At 31.9% G+C, this 19,143-nt stretch overlaps 1 protein-coding gene across 1 annotated transcript; it reads right to left on the reverse strand.

Annotated features, from left to right (window-relative positions):
* Positions 1 to 17,478: 17,478 nt before the first annotated feature.
* LOC116116130 (putative receptor like protein 25) lies at positions 17,479 to 18,660 on the reverse strand. Its single transcript, XM_031402223.1, has 2 exons — positions 18,001 to 18,660; positions 17,479 to 17,520 (listed from the first exon to the last, which is right to left on the reverse strand). Exons 1-2 carry the CDS (start codon positions 18,658 to 18,660, stop codon positions 17,479 to 17,481), a joined length of 702 nt encoding a protein of 233 aa, XP_031258083.1.
* Between the last annotated feature and the right edge of the window lie 483 nt (positions 18,661 to 19,143).

Consider the following 19,143-nt stretch of genomic DNA (forward strand, 5'->3'; position numbering starts at 1 on the left):
AATGGTTGCTCAATCAGCCTTGATGTCACCCCCAGTATTCAATGGGGAACACTACCACATTTGGGCTATAAAGATGAAAGCCTTCCTACGAGTCAGGGGTTGTGGCAGTATGTGGAAGCAGCCACCTCCATTGGGACAAAATCCTACCCTGAATCAGATTAGATTGCATGAGGAAGAAACAGCCAAAGCACTGAGAGCCCTTTCCCACATTCATGCTACTGTGACAGACCATGTAGTCATAAGGATCATGGCATATGAGACTCCAAAAGAGGCATGGGATAAGCTGAGAGAAGAGTACATAGGTTAAGGACTATGTTGACAGATTGATGAGTATTGTTAATAAAATAAGGCTGCTGAGAGTGGAGTTGACAGTCAGGAGAGTCGTGCAGCAAGTCTTGGTCAACCTACCCGAAAGATTTGAGTCCAAAATCTCATCTCTAGAGGACTCAAGAGACATGGGGCAGGTTACACTCACAGAGCTGGTTCATACACTGCAAGCACAAGAGCAAAAAAGGCTCTTGAGGCAAGAAGATATAAGTGAGGGTGCAATAATGGCAGCTCACAAAACCAAACCAACTCAAGGGAACAATAGGAGGTATGCCGGTGAGAAAAAGGGGAAAGAAAGGAGCAATGGCCAATGGGGAAAACCAGGTAAGATGAAGGAATATCCACCTTGCTCCCACTGTAAAAGGAAGTGGCATTCTGAAAAAAGATGCTGGTTTAGGCCAAGAATACAGTGCAGGGCTTGTAAACAATTTGGTCATATAGAGAGGGTATGCAAGAGCAAGGGAGAATATCCCCAACAGCAAGCACAAGTGACAGATGACTAGCAACCTGAATAAGGGGCAATATAGTTGGTTATGGCGTCCTGCAGTGCACCACCAATATGCTATGATGGCTGGCTGGTTAATAGTGGGTGTACAAACCATATGACGCCACACCTACAGGATTTTGTTAGATTGAACTCAACACATCGGTCTAGGATTAAAGTTGCGAAAGGTGACTATTTTGAAGCAAAGGGGAAGGGAGATGTTGCAATTCAGACATCCACAGGTACAAAACTCATCTTAAATGTTCTATATGTACCCAAAATTACTCAAAGCCTTTTAAGTGTAGGACAAATGTTAGAAAATCATTATGTCTTGCATTTTGAAAATCAAATATGTCAAATTCTAGATAGTAAGGGGTGTGAGTTAATGAGAGTCAAAATGGTAGGAAAAAGCTTTCCCATTAAGCTAAAAAAAACTGAACATAAAGCCTGCAATGTAAGGGTAGATGAGTTTGTGAAATGGCATAAGAGACTTGGCCATGTTCATTACCAAGGTCTCAAGGAAATTTAGACCAAAAAACTGGTCCAGAACCTACCAGAATTAAAGAAGAGTAATACTATGTGTTAGGCCTGTCAACTTGGCAAGTTGAGTAGGCAATTCTTCCCTTCAAACCAAGCTTGGAAAGCAGCTGAAAAATTGCAACTCATCCATACAGATGTATGTGGTCCTATAGAAACTATCATTGAATGGAAGTAGGTACTTTGTGTTATTTATTGATGACTGTTCTAGGATGTGTTTGGTGTATTTTCTGAAGCAAAAAGGAGAAGTTGCTAGTGTATTCAAGCAGTTTAAGCTGCTAGTGGAAAATCAAGCTGAAAAAACTATAAAAATCTTGAGAAGTGATAATGGTACAGAATACACTTCTTAAGAGTTTAAACAAGTTTGTAGGGATGCTAGAATTAAGCATCAATACAGCAGCCCCTACACTCCACAGCAAAATGGAGTCAGTGAGAGGAAGAATAGATCAGTTATAGAGATGGCTAGATGTATGGTAGCTGAGAAGAGGTTGCCAAAGAAATTTTAGGCAAAAGCTGTCAATACAGCAGTGTTTCTACTCAATAGGCTTCCCACAAAAGCCTTAGACAGCAAAACACCCTATGAAGCATGGTATAGAGTTAAACCATCAGTAGATAGGCTAAAAATATTTGAAAGTATATGCTACATTTTGGTTCCAACAGCAAAAAGGTCCAAGCTGGATGAAAAGGCCTTAATTGGCATTCTTATAGGCTATAGTAGTCAATCTAAAGCCTATAGGGTGTATGTTCCAGAAACCAGAAAAATTCAGATTTCCAAGGATGTCAAAGTTGATGAGGATGGGGTATGGAATTGGGAAGAAATCAAAGCTGATGTAAAGACAAAACTAGGTTGGACAAAAGCTACAGATGATCAGTTTTTTGATGATGTTGAGAGTGATGCAGAAGAAGAAATTTTGGTTAGAGGTACCAGACCTTTAGCTGAGGTTTATGAGAGATGTAACATAGCCTCACTTGAGCCAACATGTTACTTTAAGGCTGCAAAATCAGAGGTTTGGAGAGCTGCCATGAAGGAGGAGTTTGCAATGATTGAGAAGAATCAAACTTGGAACCTGGTGGACAGACCTCAGAACAAGAAAATGATCCAAGTTAAATGGATTTTCAAGATGAAGATCAATCTAGATGGTTCAGTCCTTAAGCACAAAGCAACACTGGTTGTCAAAGGCTTGTCTCAGCAGTATGGAGTTGATTTTCTGGACACCTTTGCACCAGTTGCAAGGCATGACACAATCAGGTTATTACTTGCCATGGTAGCCCAATTTGCATGGAAAATATTTCAGTTGGACATCAAATCTGCATTCCTTAATGGATGGCTGAATGAGAAAACATATATTGAGCAACCGGAAGGGTACAAAGTCAGGGAAAGGAAGATAAGGTTTATCTCCTAAGGAAGGCCTTGTATGGCCTAAAACAGGCATTAAGGGCCTGGTACAGCAGAATAAATGACCATTTGTTGAGTTTGGATTTTGTAAGAAGTTCAAATAAGCACACATTGTATGTTAGGGAGATTGATGAGGATATTATGATCATCTCCTTGAATGTTGATGATCTACTTGTGATAGGGAGCAAGCCAACTTAGCTGGAGGAATTCAAGAGATCCATGCTTGATGAGTTGAGATGACAAATTTAGGTGAAATGACTTACTTTCTTGGGATGTAGTTTCATCAAAGCTCAACTAGAATTTTTGTTAATCAAGAGAAGTATGCAAATGAAGTTTTGAGGAAATTCAATATGGAAAACTGCAAATCAGTGGATGTCCCTCTGGTTCCAAATCCAAAGTTGTCAAAGGATGAAAATGCAGAGAGTGTTGATAAGGGACAGTACAAAAACTTGGTTGGCTGTTTGCTGTAGCTAACAGCAACCAGGCGAAATATCATGTTTGGAACAAGCTTACTGTCCAGGTTCATGAATCAGCCCAAGGAAACACATTTTAAAGCTGCAAAAAGAGTGTTCATGTATGTGAAAGGGAGTAACAGCTTTGGACTATGGTTTAGGAGGTCAAAAAACTTTGGCCTTATAGGATTTTCTGATAGTAACTGGGGTGGTTCAGTGGAAGACATGAAGAGCACTTCAGGGTATGCTTTCTTCTTGAATCATAGTGCAATCTGTTGGATGTCAAAGAAACAAGAAACTGTTACACAATCCATAGCAGAAGCAGAATACATTTTAGTTGCAGCTGCTATGAACCAAGTTGTCTGGTTGAGAAAAATCTTGGAAGATTTGAAGCTGAAGCTGAAGCTGAGGCATCATATAGTGATAATGTGTGACAATCAGTTCGTTATGGCTATGGCTAAGAATCTAGTCCATCATGGGAGAACTAAACACATAAAGATCAAGTTCCATGTAGTGAGAGAAGTTGAACAAGAAGGGGAAGTAAAACTGGTCCACTGCAATGGTGATGATCAAGTGGCTGACATCCTAACTAAGGGATTATCCAAAACCAAGTTTGAAGGATTCAGGATCAGACTTGGTGTTTCCAGCAAAATTATCAAGAAGGAGTGTTGAAGCATTGATAATTTGCTAGAAATTCAGTTAAAGTTAGTTTGTTTTGAATGAGTTTTTGGCGCCAATAAGCTATTGCATTCCCTCTTGTCTGCCAAAATTGAAGCTATTGTAGTTGTTGTTTTTAGTGACATGTTTAGGTGAAATCAGCTTAGATTAAGGTTGTATTACGTTGCCAACTTTGTTTTAAATTTTAAAAGTCTGAATGGTTGTTGCAGTTGGTAAAACAGTAAGCATTTTGTTGTATATATTGCAAGTTGCAGTGTAATGAAAAATTCAGTTCAAATTTTCCATTCTCTCCTTGTCTTTTCTTAGAGTTCATTGGCTCTGAAAACCAACAAAACGTCATTCTTTTCAATTGCCATGGAATTTTCCCAGGAAGTCTGTTTGAAAAGAGGTCCAAGGATTCTAGATCTGTGAAATTTCCCAATGACAAAGGGATGTTGCCAGTTAGGAAGTTTTGCGAAACGTTGAGCAGTCGAAGTGATCAAATCTTTCCAATTAAATCAGGAATTCCCCCATGAAAGCTATTGTTTGAAAAATCAATGGTACTGAAAATAGTGAGATATTTCACCAGTTTAACTTCATTCTTTTTTACAAGCAATGTCACTGAATCTTTATAATATGATTCACCCATATACTACAAATTCCTTTTAGCCTCACCACTAATAGCCATCACAATTTTCACATTCTCAAAATATGATAGGGTTTGGGATAAGATCTGTTTATATGAGGAACAAAGACCTCCAAGAACAAGAGAAAGATAGATTAATTGACAAAATTCTTCATTGATAACCACGATCTAGATTTAAACTATTATATAGTCTTACACTTTGACTCCAAATGACTCCCAAAAGACTCTAATTGCCTAATTCAAATCTAATAAAATATTCTATAATAATTATAAAAGAATAATAAGATAATCATAATTCTATCTTAATAAGATAATAATAAAAGACTTAACATAATTATCCTAATTCTAAAATAATCCTAACAAAATACCTTGCTAGCAGCAAACCACTAAAATTGTTGTTCAAGAGATCAAAGATTCACAACTTAGAGAAAGAATTTTTCACCATTGGATCACCGACTAGACCATGAAATTTATTGGAGTGTGGAACAAGAACTTGTAATGCCGGAAGAGTTCCCAACCACTGCATAATTGTATCATTTATGTTGTTGTTTCCGAAAACAGAATTTCCAACATTGTACAATTGACTCTATTAACTTGATTTAATGTTAGCGTCATGAAAATGACTCCATTAAAATGATTTAATACACTTTGTTATGATTTAATTGAATATATATTGAGACAATTTATGAATTTATTGATGAAAAATCGCATTCTAATTTTTTTTTTATGAATTTTTCATGTTTGGAATGATTTTAGAAATGTTGTGAGTTGATATTAGGTTGTGGTTTATGGATTAGGGTTGATTTGTCTTATTTATGTTTATCAAAGGGTAAAATGTCATGTTTCCAAGGGGTTGATTTTGTCACGTTTAAATATGCAGGCACTATGGTAAATTTACCACATTTTCCATAAAAGGAAAGTGAATAGTCATGAAAATACAGCCAACCGCCTCCTATCAAACCCTAGCCACCTTCTACCATTTTCCTGCGACTCTTCATCTTCCAAAACTTCGATCGGCCATCATCTCCTTGAAGATCTTTCGCCGCCATTCGTCACCATTTTCATCGTCGTGTCTCTTGGTATTCCAGTTCTCCGGCATCGATTCAGCTTCCCCAGGTGGCGGTAATCCTTCCGTTAGCGTTCCCCAGCATTTCCGTCGCCCGTTCAGCCACCGCCGTCGTGACTCCATTGTGCCGGCGTTTCTCTTCGCATTCCAGCCGTGGTTCTTCCACTTCCTGGTGTTGATTTGTCTCCCCAACTGTTGGTCATCTCTCCTACAGCTCCCAGCCACCTTGCTATCACAGTTTCAACCGTAGCCGACGTGTTTTCACCGAGATCCGCCGTCACCAATGACAGTCGTTTACCTTCTGGTGTCCTTTGGTCTTCCCAGCCACCAATCTCTTATTCCAGTTGCCGGCAACATGTTTCCCACATTTGGCAGTGACTCGTCAAACCCTTCAGCCATTATCAGCTCACCATGAGCGGTTCAGCTCTGGTTGACGTTAGGCAGAGGCGAGACTGGGATTCAGGCTCTAGTTTTCTTCGTGTAAACTCTTGACTAATTGGATTATTAATTACACATTGGACATATGATTTAATTGTTGTGTATTGTCATTTGAGGATTGCTTTGCTCCAATATGATTATAATAAGATGCATGATTTGAATTATGAAATACTTTGTTGGATTTGTGTTTGTTGTGAAATCAAATTGATTGTATCTTGAATGTTGGGTTTGAAAGCTTTGAATGATGGATTATGGTTTCCAATTGTTTCGATTTTGATTACAATCTTGCTACATATTGTCATTCAGTAATGTTTGTACTATATATTATTTCATTCAAGTATGATAAATTTGTGATTGTATTACAAGTATTATAGATTCTGTTTATTCTCTCTATACCAATTAGTGGTTTTAATTGATTGAGTCTTTTTGTTAATTGAAGATGGTCTTTAACCGATCAACCTGTAACCAAGATAACAGGAAGACATGATAGATTACACTTCGTTGTGGAAAGACTTTTTATGTGATTTGCTTAGCCTTGTAGGTTTAGGAAATCTAAGAGTGAAAAGAAGAATTGTGTTCCAATTCTGAGTTGAGCCGAAGCCTTAGGGCAACACCTTTAATATTGTGTTTTAGTTAGTAATTAGATTTCTTGAAATTATTTTCTTAGGATACTAGTTGATTAAAACTTGTCATTTTTACTTTCGTTTACATACCTTAGGTTGATAGTCTTTACTCCCTATGGATTCAACCCTAATTACCACTAACTACGTGACAACCGGTTCAACAAGGACTTCATTGCCCCTGATTTTACAAATTAAATGAGTATTTCTCCAGTCAGATTATTGTCTGAGATCAAAAATACTTTCATATTAGGTGGTGGAACTGGAGTTGGTCCTTCAAACAAGTTGGAACGAAAGTCAAGATATCGTAGGCTTTTCCATGGAAGTCATTTAACGCCTGTCAACAAGTTTATGAAAAATTAAACTCTAAATCCTATTTGTTAGTCTGATCCTCAGTTTTCCAAAGTTCCAGAGTTTGTACAAGTACACAATTAAACCTAAATGTGCATAAGTCTTATAATAAAATTTTGAAAATAGACTATAAATCAACCTAGATCATAAGAACAAAGAAAATCAAAAGATAGCCAACAGAATTCTTAACATAAAACTAACATAGAGCAAAAGAAAAAGGTCAAGATATTGCAAATAAGAGAGATTTCCGAGAAATATATAAACCTAAGTTCCTTCAAATTTTTAAACAATGGAGTGCAAAAGATTTAATGGATAAATTAATCAAGCAAAGAAAAATTATTTATCTTACCAACCATTTCTGTCCCCTTCGAAGATTCAGTTCAAATGATTTGGTTAGGAGATCATATAACGGAAAACATACATTTGAGATTAATAATATAGGAATAAAATCACACCACAAAAAGAGACACGATATTTATGTGGTTCAAAATAATTCGACCACATTCACGGATGAGAGAAATCCACTATAGTTTTATGAACACAATATATATATAAGAGTACATGACACTATCATAAATCTGGTATATAATTAACAGACCAGTACCTAAAGTGGAAACAATCCTAATTTTTAAGACACTCTACTCATGGTGTTTAATAGCCCTTACATCATATATCTTACGTTCTCACATTTCCATAATTTTAAATTGGTTTTCACCCCTATATTTATACACAATATATGGGACATTATATTTATATTAGACTCATATTTCAATTCTTAATAGGACTCTCATAATTTTATTTCAATTTACAATTGTATTCTTTATTAAAGGGTTTTCCTATGCGATTGATAAAATCATAGTTGAATGAACTTGGTTAAAGACATACAATTTAACATGAGAACAAATAGGAAGACGAGCTACAATATCCCTATAGATTCTGGAGCTTTCAGAGTTTTACAGGAAGCTAGTTGGAAGGATGTTCGTGGTCCCACTCAAACCTCAACAAATTCAGCTAGTTGGAAGGATCTAGTAAGCGGCCCAAGAACTTCAAGCTCTGATATCAATTGTCACGGCCCTATTTATTTCCCCACTAGATAACTCAAGCTTGCTAGTTTTGAGAATAAGAGAGAACATTCACTCAAACTCATAAGATTATGCTAGAGGTAAGAGCATTCTTTATTACTTAAGCTTACAATTCTTGGATGGTTTGGTCAAATGACGTCTCCCTCTATTTTGAGCAATCTTAACTTATTATGAACAGTCTAGATTTACACAATGTTCCACATTCAATGATGGAGATTTAAGACCTAAAATCATTTACCAACTACCAATAATTCAAGAGATATCTAAAAATGTGTAGAGAACTCAAAAGAGTTCTAGAATTTTGTGAAGGGGGCTAGATCTTTTTTAGCTTGAGATTTCCACCAAGTGTTTGATGAAATGCTTATGAGGCGTCACACATGGTAAATAATTGAAAAAACTGACTGTGTTATGCCTAAAATATATGTTGACGTCATCTCCACCAATTAGCTCTTAGTAGGCATCTCCACCAACCTCCGATTCAAAATGATATTTTGTGCAGCCATCTGCCAAAATTTCATTTAATTTAAGGATATGAATCAAAGCTCCCAACGAATCAAAAGAAAGGAAAATCTCCACCAAATCAAGACAACTTATAAAAGCACTTATTAACTTAAGCTGAAAAGAGTATAAATAGGCAACTCCACTCCTTACATCAGGATCGATTATCGAATTCACATACTTGTTTTAAGGAAAAAAGTAGCAAAGACACACTACTAAAAAGAGATTGACTTATCATTCTCCTAGAATACTTCAAATACTTGTAACCCTTTAAAGATCGTTCTCTTTGTAATCTTCATTAATGACCACAAAAGAAACCATAATATAAACATAGTGGATGTAAGACTTGCTCATAGCATTCGAACCATGCTAAAACTCTCTCTTGTCAGCTTTTTTTTACGTACTAACTAGCAAGCATCATCACTGCACGATAAATATATCTCACAATTACTTCATATGTAACTTCTTAACACTTTGCATATGCGTAATCATTGGTGTCAAAATCACGTATCAACATACTGGAAGAACTGTAAAAACACTCATCGTTACTTTCATTGTCGCTAGTTAATTTCAAAGTCTAGGGGTGAGCGGTTCCGGGTACCCTGCATTTTCTGGGGGAACCGGAACCGGAACCGCACAGTGCAGGTTCCCAAAAAAAGGAACCGGAACCGGAACCGCACAGTGCAAGTTATTTAATTCAAGGAACCGGAACCTAAAATGCAGGTTCCGGTTCCATTCCAGGGTACCCTATAAAAAATCAATTACCCCCCTATTAGTTTAAAAAAATAACAAAAACACCTTATAGTTTACAATACCCCTAACAAATTTTCATTATTCATTCATTTGTGTCCAATGTACAATTTTCTAACATTGCCAGGGATCTATTTGATAAGTTAATAATTATTAATGTTTAAATTTATTAATAAGTTATAATTGGTCAATTGGGATTTAATAAACCAAATATAATTTAGTAAATTTAATATTAGAAACTATAAGTTTATATTAAATAAGTGATCATACTACATTTAATTGTAATGTTATAATTAATTAAGTGATCATCTACAATGTAAATTGTAATGTTATAATTAATTAAGTAATATACTATTTAATATAATGTATATTATAATTAATTAAATTGTTAATCATTTAATTAAGTATTGTAATATTGTTTTATAAAATGTTAAATTAATTAATAATCATACCATAAATTTATAATATAATGTTATAATTAATAAAATTATAATAATTTGATTAAGTATTGTGTAAATTAGTAATTACTAATGTTTATAGTATAATGTCATAATCAATTAAGTAATCATTTAATTATGTAATGTTATATGCATACTACTGTTTATAATGGAATGTTATAATTTTAAGTAATCATATTACAAATATATAAAGTAATGTTATAATTAATTATTTTTAATCTTTAATTAAGTAATGTAATAATATAGTAAATTACTAATGTTTATAATGTAATGTATAAATTCATAACTAATTCAGTAATTATGTAATCATTTAACTATAAATGCTATAATTAAGTAAGTGATCATAATATAATGTAATATAATATATTATAATTAATTGAGTAATTATTTAACTATAATGTAATGCTTATTAATGTTTATAATGAAATGTTTATAAGGTAATATTATCATTAATTAATTTCTTTCATTTAATTAGTATTGTGTTATGTTTATATAGTAAATAATAATTACTAATATTTAAACATATATCATACCTCATAATCAATTAAGTAATCATTTAATTATGTAATGTTATTTAATTTATGATCATACTATATAGTAAATGTAATGTCAATGAATTAAGTAACATCCTATAAATTTATAATTTAATATGATAATTAATTAATTTCAAATCATTGATTAATATACTATGTTTATATGGAATGTTATAATTGATTAAGTAATCATATTATAATATATAAGTAATGTTATAATTAATTAAATTTTTAATCGTTTAATTAAGTAATGTAAAGTATATTAAATTACTAATGTTTATAATGTAATGTTATAAATTCATAACTAATTAAGTAATTATGTAATTATTTAACTATGTAATGCATAATTAATTAAGTGATCATAATATATAATGTAATATATATATTATAATTTAATTGAGTAATTATTTAACTATTATGTAATGCTTAATTAATTTTATAATGAAATGTTTATAAGGTAATGTAAAGGTGGAAAAGTAACCCGCCCGGCCCGGCCCGACCCGGCCCGCGGCGGTTACATGTTTTGGCGGGCTGGGCTCAACCCGCCCCCAACAAAGCGGGCCGGGTTAGCCCGCCAATTAAGGGAAAGTTGCTGCCCAGCCCGGCCCGCAGCCCTAACCCGCCGGGTTAGGCACGGTCCGGGCCGGGTTAGCCCGAATTTTTTTTTTTTTTTTGTGTTTTTTTTTGTTTTTGTTTTTTTATTTATCTTTTCAAATAAATAATTATAAATATATTGTTTTTAGTTAACTTTTCAAAATCAATAATTCAATTCAATTCAATTTTTTTTTTTTGTTACATTTCAATATAATTCAATTTTAATACAATAAATTGTATATAAGAAAATTGACTTATCATTTATCAAAAAATAAAATAAGAAATTAACACAATTATTGCCTCGTTAAAAACCTCACCAGAAAAACCCAATGGAGAAAAAACTGGTAAAGAAAAAGAGTGCAATAATTGACAATTAATTTACAATTACATTTTACAAAACAACTAAATTGGGGTGGTTCACTAGGACCTCCTCTATCTGATCATCTATATCAAAAATTGAAATGATTCTACTAAGCATTGTCGATAACCTCGTATTGATCTTGATGCGCGATCGTTCCCAATCTCGAAGACATGTGAGGACTTCAATCATTTTTGGCAAGTTTAGTCCTCCTTTCATTTAAATCCTTCCACTTGCACTAAATTTTTGTTCGGATGAGACGGTTGAGACAGGAACAGCGAAAAAATCCAAGGCAAGTCTTGATAATACCGAAAAATACTTTTCTGGCTCTCCAATACTCTAAGAGATCAAAGTGACCTGTGAAAACATTTCGGGGGTTGCCAAATATTTGAAGTTCATACTCTGCGACTCCATGGAGGACAGCATATTAGTTGTTGTTGTTGTGGTGGTGGTGCGTCGAAGAGGAGCTGTGCTTCGACTCGGTCCTCTTCGGCCTATTCAGTGCTTCCAAGAGAATAAGTCTTCATTTGTTTCTTCTGCTACAGCTTCTCTAGATTTTCGCCTCTTTGCGACTGCGGGTTCCCATACCTGTTTTCATATTGGAATATACTTCGAAAATACTATTTTTTACCTCTCCTATTTATTGATTAATGATTCGTTTTGTAAATTTTCACTTAAATTGTCAAGACCATTTTCTAAACGTGCTAATTTAATTCTATGATCAAATATAGCACCTAAACAATAAAGAAAAGGAACGGTCTCCAATATTTCAAAAAAAAATTTTCCATTGCCTTTATTGGTGCATGTAAAATTTCATCATCTTTGTTTTTTGTAAATAACTCGGAAATTTTTATTTGCATGTTTACCAATGGTCTAGTAGGGTAATACACACCAGAAAGTTGTAAAGTGGCTTGGTAAAACATTTGAAAGAATGAAATACTTTACTACTTCCAATCATTTTCTACCAAATGAGGACCTCTATTATTTGCTACAAAATAACTAATTATATTAGCAAAAGGTAAACATAATCAAGCATTAAATAAATACTATTCCATCTAACAGGCATATCTAATGCAAATTCTAGGAGACATATTTGATTTTATACAAGCTTCTTGAAATTCAGCATTTTTTATTACTACTAGTAATCCAAGCTAAAGATTCCCTAATTCTATCATATTTTTTTAATTGTTTCATACCACTTTTCACAATTAATTAATAACATGACATGCACAACGTTGGTGAAAAAACTTCAAATTATTATATAAAAGATAATTATTTTGAAAAAAATCTATAGCTTTACTATTAGAACTTGCATTATCTAATTTAACTTATCACTTTATCAATAATCATAATCTTCTAAAATTTCAATAATTTATTATAGATTTCTAAACCACTATGATCCACATCCATTAATCTAAATCCTAATAAAGATATTTAATTTAAATTCATTATCAAATAATGACTAGTCACACAATTATCTTGTTTAGCTCTACCACTCCAAATATCAGCAGTTAAAGCCACACTAATATGACAAGTATGAAATTTATTTTTAATTCTAATTTCATTTTTTAAAACAATTTTATTAAATCATTTCTTATTGCAGTTTTAGAATAACTTTTAAATCCTGGAAAAAATGATTTTTGAACAAATCTTTCAAAATATTTACTTCTGCCATATTAATAGTTGATCAGATGCAGCATATATAAAGCTAACTGTTCCCTATATACATCAAATTATAACGCCAAGTGTACCCATATTAGTTATTTGAGTTTGATTGCTTTCTCTATTTCCATGTTAATTAATGGTTTATTAGCATGCCTTTTTAAGTACTAGTACCATTACCTGAATCAGCTTTATAAACATTTGCACAATATTTGCATCTGCTTTCTTGACTTGAACGCCATTTTGTCTCGTAACTTGTCGAAATGCGCCCAAACGTCTGATGTGTGTCTGTTTTCGCTTTCGACGGCAGTTGATGATCCCGCCTCAGCTTGAGATGAAGTTGGACGAGGACGACGATTACAGGACGACTTCTAGAACCACCGGGCGCTGTTGGAATCGACGCATATTTTGAGGTGTATCGTTTTCTGACTGGATTGGGACAGCGGGACTATTTGAATCTCCTGCATTCATAGTAAAATCACGGACTAGGACTAGGATAATAGTTTTCTTCCTCATTGAAATTGATGGGAGAGAAATTCTATCCATTGTAGACTTGTAGTTGAAAAAAAAAATGATGTAGAAGAAATAAAAATTAAAGAAAGAGATTTGGAATATGGAATTGGAAATATGAATTAAATTGCAAAACCTAATAAAATTAAAATAGACAAATTGATAACAAAATATTAAGAATAAATGAATAATTGAGACTTGAGAGTTGAGAGAATAGAGAATATAGAAAATGAGAGAATTTGATTTGTGAGAAAATATGAGAGTTTAGGTCCAATTTATAGAAAAAAATAGGGAAAGAAAATGACGAAAAAGACCCCTCCAACGGCTATAAAACGGCTAGATTTCAAGGGTAAAAGTGTAATTGAAAAAAATAAAAAATATTAACAAATTTTTTTTTTTTTTTTTTGGGCCAACCCGCCGCAACCCGCCGGTTGCGGGCCTCTTCCAAAGAGGCCAAATTAGCAACCCGGCGGTTACCATTGTGTAACCCGGCCCGCCGGGGTTGGCTGGCGGGTTGGCTCAACCCGGCCCGCCTTGGTTTGAGCCTCTTTTTTACGGCCGGGTTAGGGTTAGCCCGCCTAACCCGGCCCATAATTTCCACCTCTAGTAATGTTATAATTAATTAAATTTCTTATCTTAATTAAGTATAGTGCTAATGTTTATATAGTAAATTAGTAATTACTAATGTTTAAAACATAATATCATAACTCAATCATTAAGTAATCATTTATTATAAATGTTATTTAATTATATGATCATACTATAATAGTATAATGTAATGTTACATTAGTATCATACATATTATAATTTAATATGATAATTAATTAAATTTCAAATCATTTGATTAATATATTATGTTTATAGTGGAATGTTATAATTGATTAAGTATCATATTATAATATATAAGGTAATGTTATAATTAATTAATTTTTAATCGTTTAATTAAGTAATGTAATAATTGTAAATTACTAATGTTATAATGTAAATTATAATTCATAACTAATTAAGTAATTATGTAATCATTTAACTATGTGCTATAATTAAGTAAGTGATCATAATATATATGTAATTAATATATTATAATTTAATTGAGTAATTATTTAACTATTGGTAATGTTTAATAAGGTTTATAATGAAATTTTATAGGTAATATTATATTATTAAATTTCTTATCATTTATTAAGTATTGTGCTAATGTTATGTAGTAAATTAGTAATTACTAATGTTTAAAAACATATATCATACCTAATCAATTAAGTAATCATTTAATTATGTAATTTTATATTAATTATATGATCATACTATAATAGTCTAATGTAAGTTATAATGAATTAAGTAATCATATTATAAATCTATAATTTAATATTATAATTAATTAATTTCAAATCTTTTATTAATATACTAATGTTTATAATGATGTTATAATTGATTAAGTAATTATATTATAAAATATAGGTAAGGTTATATTAATTAATTTTTAATCGTTTAATTAAGTAATGTAATAATATAGTAAATTACTAATGTTTATAATGTAATGTTATAATTCTAACTAATTAAGTAATTGTAATCATTTAATTATGTAATGCTATAATTAAGTAGTGATCATAAATATAAGGTAATATAATAATTATAATTTAATTGAGTAATTATTTAACTATAATGTAATGTTTAATTAATGTTTATAATGAAATGTTATAAGGTATGTTATATTAATTAAATTTTTATCATTTAATTAGTATTGTGCTAATGTTTATGTAATAATTAGTAATTACTAATGTTTAAAACATAATATCATAACTCATAATCAATTAAGTAATCATTTAATTTTATGAATTAATTACTGATCTACTTAATATATAATATAATGTTATAATGAATTAAGTAATCATACTATAAATCTATAATTTAATATTATAATTAATTAAATTTTAAATCATTTGATTAATATACTAATGTTTATAATGAAATGTTATAATTGATTAAGTAATCATATTATAAATATTAAGGTAATGTTATAATTAATTAAATTTTTAATCGTTATTAAGTAATGTAATAATATAGTAAATTACTATGTTTATATGTAATGTTATAAATTCATAACTAATTATGTAATTATGTAATCATTTAACCATATATGTTATGATTAAGTAAGTGACATAATATATAAGTAATATAATAATATTATAATTTAAATGAGTAATTATTTAACTATAATTTAATACTTAATTAATGTTTTAATGAATATTATAAGGTAATTTATAATTAATTAAATTTATTATCATTTAATTAAGTATTTGCTAATGTTTATGTAGTAAATTAATAATTACTAATTTTATAATATAAACCATAATCAATTAAGTAGTTATATTATGTAATGTTATAATTAATTTATAAATAACTTAATGTAGTTATATTGAATTAACTATTAATAGTAATCATTTATAAATTTTTAATGTAATTTTATAATTAATTAAATTTTTAATCATTTAATTAAGTTTGTACTAATGTTTTAATAAAATATTATAATTGTTAGTAATTATCTATAAATCTATAACGTAATCTATAATTATTAAATTTCTAATTATAAGTCAATTATTAACTATTATTATGTTATAGTTAACTTAAGTCAATTAATTAAGTAGTGATCAATTAATGTAATGCTATAATTAATTATACATAAATCAATTAAGTATGTTATAAAATTATAATTAATAAGTAATCATTTAACTATAATTTAATGTTATAATTGATTAAGTATGATATTAATTAGTAATAATTTATTAATGTTTATCAATTTATCAATATAATTAATTAATTACTAATTTATTATAGATATACTTAGAACTTGATAATTGAAGTAAATAACTAATATATTATTACTCAATCAATATACTATTTTATTCAAATAATTCTTTTAATAACATAAAAATGTAAAACCTTTTATTGGATCATAATTCCAATTATTCACTTAATTGATCAAAACTTTAATATTAATGTATATAATATATAAGTTTTTAATATGTGTAATTTATATGTAATAAGTATAATTGTATCTAATTTATTTAATTAGTTTTTCTAAAAATTTAACTTTTTCTATTTTAAATTTTTTATATGTAAAATATAGAAACTCTCCCATTATTTACATTTCACAAATTATTATAGTCCAGTTCTAAATAGGTTCTAAACAGGTTCCAAAACAGGTTCTAACAGGTTCCAAAACGGTCCAAAGCAGGTTCTAAAACAGGTTCAACAGGTTCACACAGGTTCCAAGCAGGTTCCAAAACAAGTTCCAAACAGGTTCAAACAGGTTCCAAAACAGGTTCCAAATAGGTTCCAAAACAGGTTCCAAACTGGGTACCCCCTACAGGTTCCAAACAGGGTACCCTTTTTACAGGTTCCGTTTCCGGTTTCGGTTCCTCCACATACAAGAACCGGAACCGAAACCGCACAGTAGCGGTTCCAAAAAATTGGAACCGGAACTTACCCGCATAGTGCGGTTCTGAGTAGGTTCCGATTCCGGTTCTTACCCCCGGTTCTAGTTTTACCCGTTATCCGTGCTCACCCCTAGTCTTTTATTACTATAAATATGCCAATGACTGGTGAAACACAGTTTCAAATTCCTCAATTCTTGTGTGAAACTGACAGTCAATTTGGAAAAAGTAGCTTTGAGACTTTGCCTTGTGCATATAATTTGCAGTAATTTCCTGGAATGGTGCTCGCCTCCAGACTTGAAAGATACTTCACCATCAAGGTCCCACGCGGATTTCTAAGTCAAAAAGGATAAATATTATTTACCCTCATTAAACTATTAATATTGACTGTTAATTTGAGTAATAAAGCTGGGAGAAAATGAACATAATACAATGGTTTCATATGCAAAATCAGCTCATCAACGAGCTTGACTTAAAAGGTTTTACCAAGAAATTAATTAAAACTTAAAAGACAGTGCAGACCTCGTAGGAAATGACGAAAAAGTCCTCATCATTTTTGATAATTCCTGGGAAATATTAGGCTTAGAAGAAATTGGGAAGTTAGCTCTCCTGGGTTGAATCCCGGTTCTTAAGGCACTGGACATTTCAAGAGAATGCAGTGGCATGGTAACTGCAATTTTGACAGTTTCAAATGTATTAAGACTGAAAAATTTAGACTACTTTGGAATTCTATATGTTGACGGTATTGAAGAATTCCCAATCTTGTTTAATGTTTTTTTTTTTTTTTTTTTTTTTGGGTGTCCGAATGGACATTGTTTTTCTCTTGTTGAATTAGTCCTGGTTAAAATTAGGGGCTAAAACATGGTTTATCAGCGAACTGTGATTATTCCAAGATGTGCTGACTAAATTAGACCATACAATTACAGACCGTTTCTGTCAACAAGGGCAAAAGGGTTTGTATAATTTGAAGAGATCCGGACAATTGAATTAAAATTTATAAGAGAAAGAACACTGAGGCAGAAGGAGAAAAGATTTTGTTATTGCTAAAGTCGATTACATTATGTATGGCTGATACATGATACCAAAAGGAGAAAACTACTTTCAAGCATTAATTTCTTCTTCTTTTCTGTTTGTTTTTAATCCTTCTCACCGTTTTGTGGGAATTCCCTTCAACTGCGTTTACAAGCCATTGAGGCTTTCCTGCTGTGAACACAAGACATCCAATAATCAATCCAAACGCCGTCCCACATCCATAACCCATCAACACAACTTTCCAACCAAAATCTTTATTAGAGTCTGTATCTCCTGATCTCGGGGATGGCTGGGAAGGCTCACCGCTGCTGCATTTCTTCTTTAATGGAAATCCACATAATCCCTTGTTTCCCTCGTACGAATCACTTGAGAACGTATCGAATTGGTTCCCTTCAGGAATATGTCCCACAAGGTGGTTTTGTGACAGGTTCAGCAAACAGAGAAATGTCAAATCAGTTAACTGCCATGGAATTCTCCCGCCAAGTTTGTTTGAAGAAAGGTCTAAGACTTCGAGTCCTTCCAGATTACACAACGATGGAGGAATCTCACCCGTAAGACTGTTTTGAGAAAGGTTGAGGTGATTAAGTGCTCGAAGCTTTCCAATTACTTCTGGAATCGTACCATTAAAGCTATTATTCGAGAAATCAATGGTACAGAAAATAGTAAGAATTTTCACTAGTTTAACCTCAAGCTTTTTAACTACAAGCCTCACTGAATCTTCATAATACCTGTCTCCCATATACGCAGGCTTCTTTTTAACTTCACCACTAACATTCATCATGGATTGCATATTCTCAAAATAACTCACAGGTAATGAACCACTAAAATTGTTGTTCGAGATATCAAAAATTCTCAACTTAGAGAAATAAGTACTATTGGCTTTAGGATCCGTTACAAGACCATAAAATTTATTAGAACGAAGAACAAGAACCTGCAATGCCGGAAGGCTTCCCAACCATTTTGGGAAGGACCCGTTTATGTCGTTATTTCCCAGATCTAGGACTTCCAACTCTGTACAATTTAGCAAAGATGTTGGGATTGGCCCTTTCAATTCATTGCCATTGAAGTTGAGGGTCCTCAAGTCATTGCCCTTTGTAAATACTCCAGGAATGTTGCCATGAAACTTATTCTCCTGCAGATCCAACACGCGCAAACTGTTGCTGAAGTGTCCCATGCATTCTGGAATGGTACCCCTCAAGTTATTGTTGGAAAGATCAAGAACTTCAAGGGTACTCATATTGCAGATTAAATGAGGTATTTC

Source organism: Pistacia vera, unplaced genomic scaffold, assembly GCF_008641045.1.
Source record: "Pistacia vera cultivar Batoury unplaced genomic scaffold, PisVer_v2 Contig761, whole genome shotgun sequence".
Lineage (NCBI taxonomy): Eukaryota > Viridiplantae > Streptophyta > Magnoliopsida > Sapindales > Anacardiaceae > Pistacia > Pistacia vera.

Excerpts from the sequence above, each read along its gene's own strand:
- LOC116116130 (XM_031402223.1), bottom strand. The coding sequence starts at position 18,660 with ATGAATGTTAGTGGTGAAGTTAAAAAGAAGCCTGCGTATATGGGAGAC. Across the intron at positions 17,521-18,000 it reads AAGGGAATTCCCACAAAACG|TTACCATGCCACTGCATTCT; the intron begins GTGAGAAGGATT and ends TCAAAATTGCAG.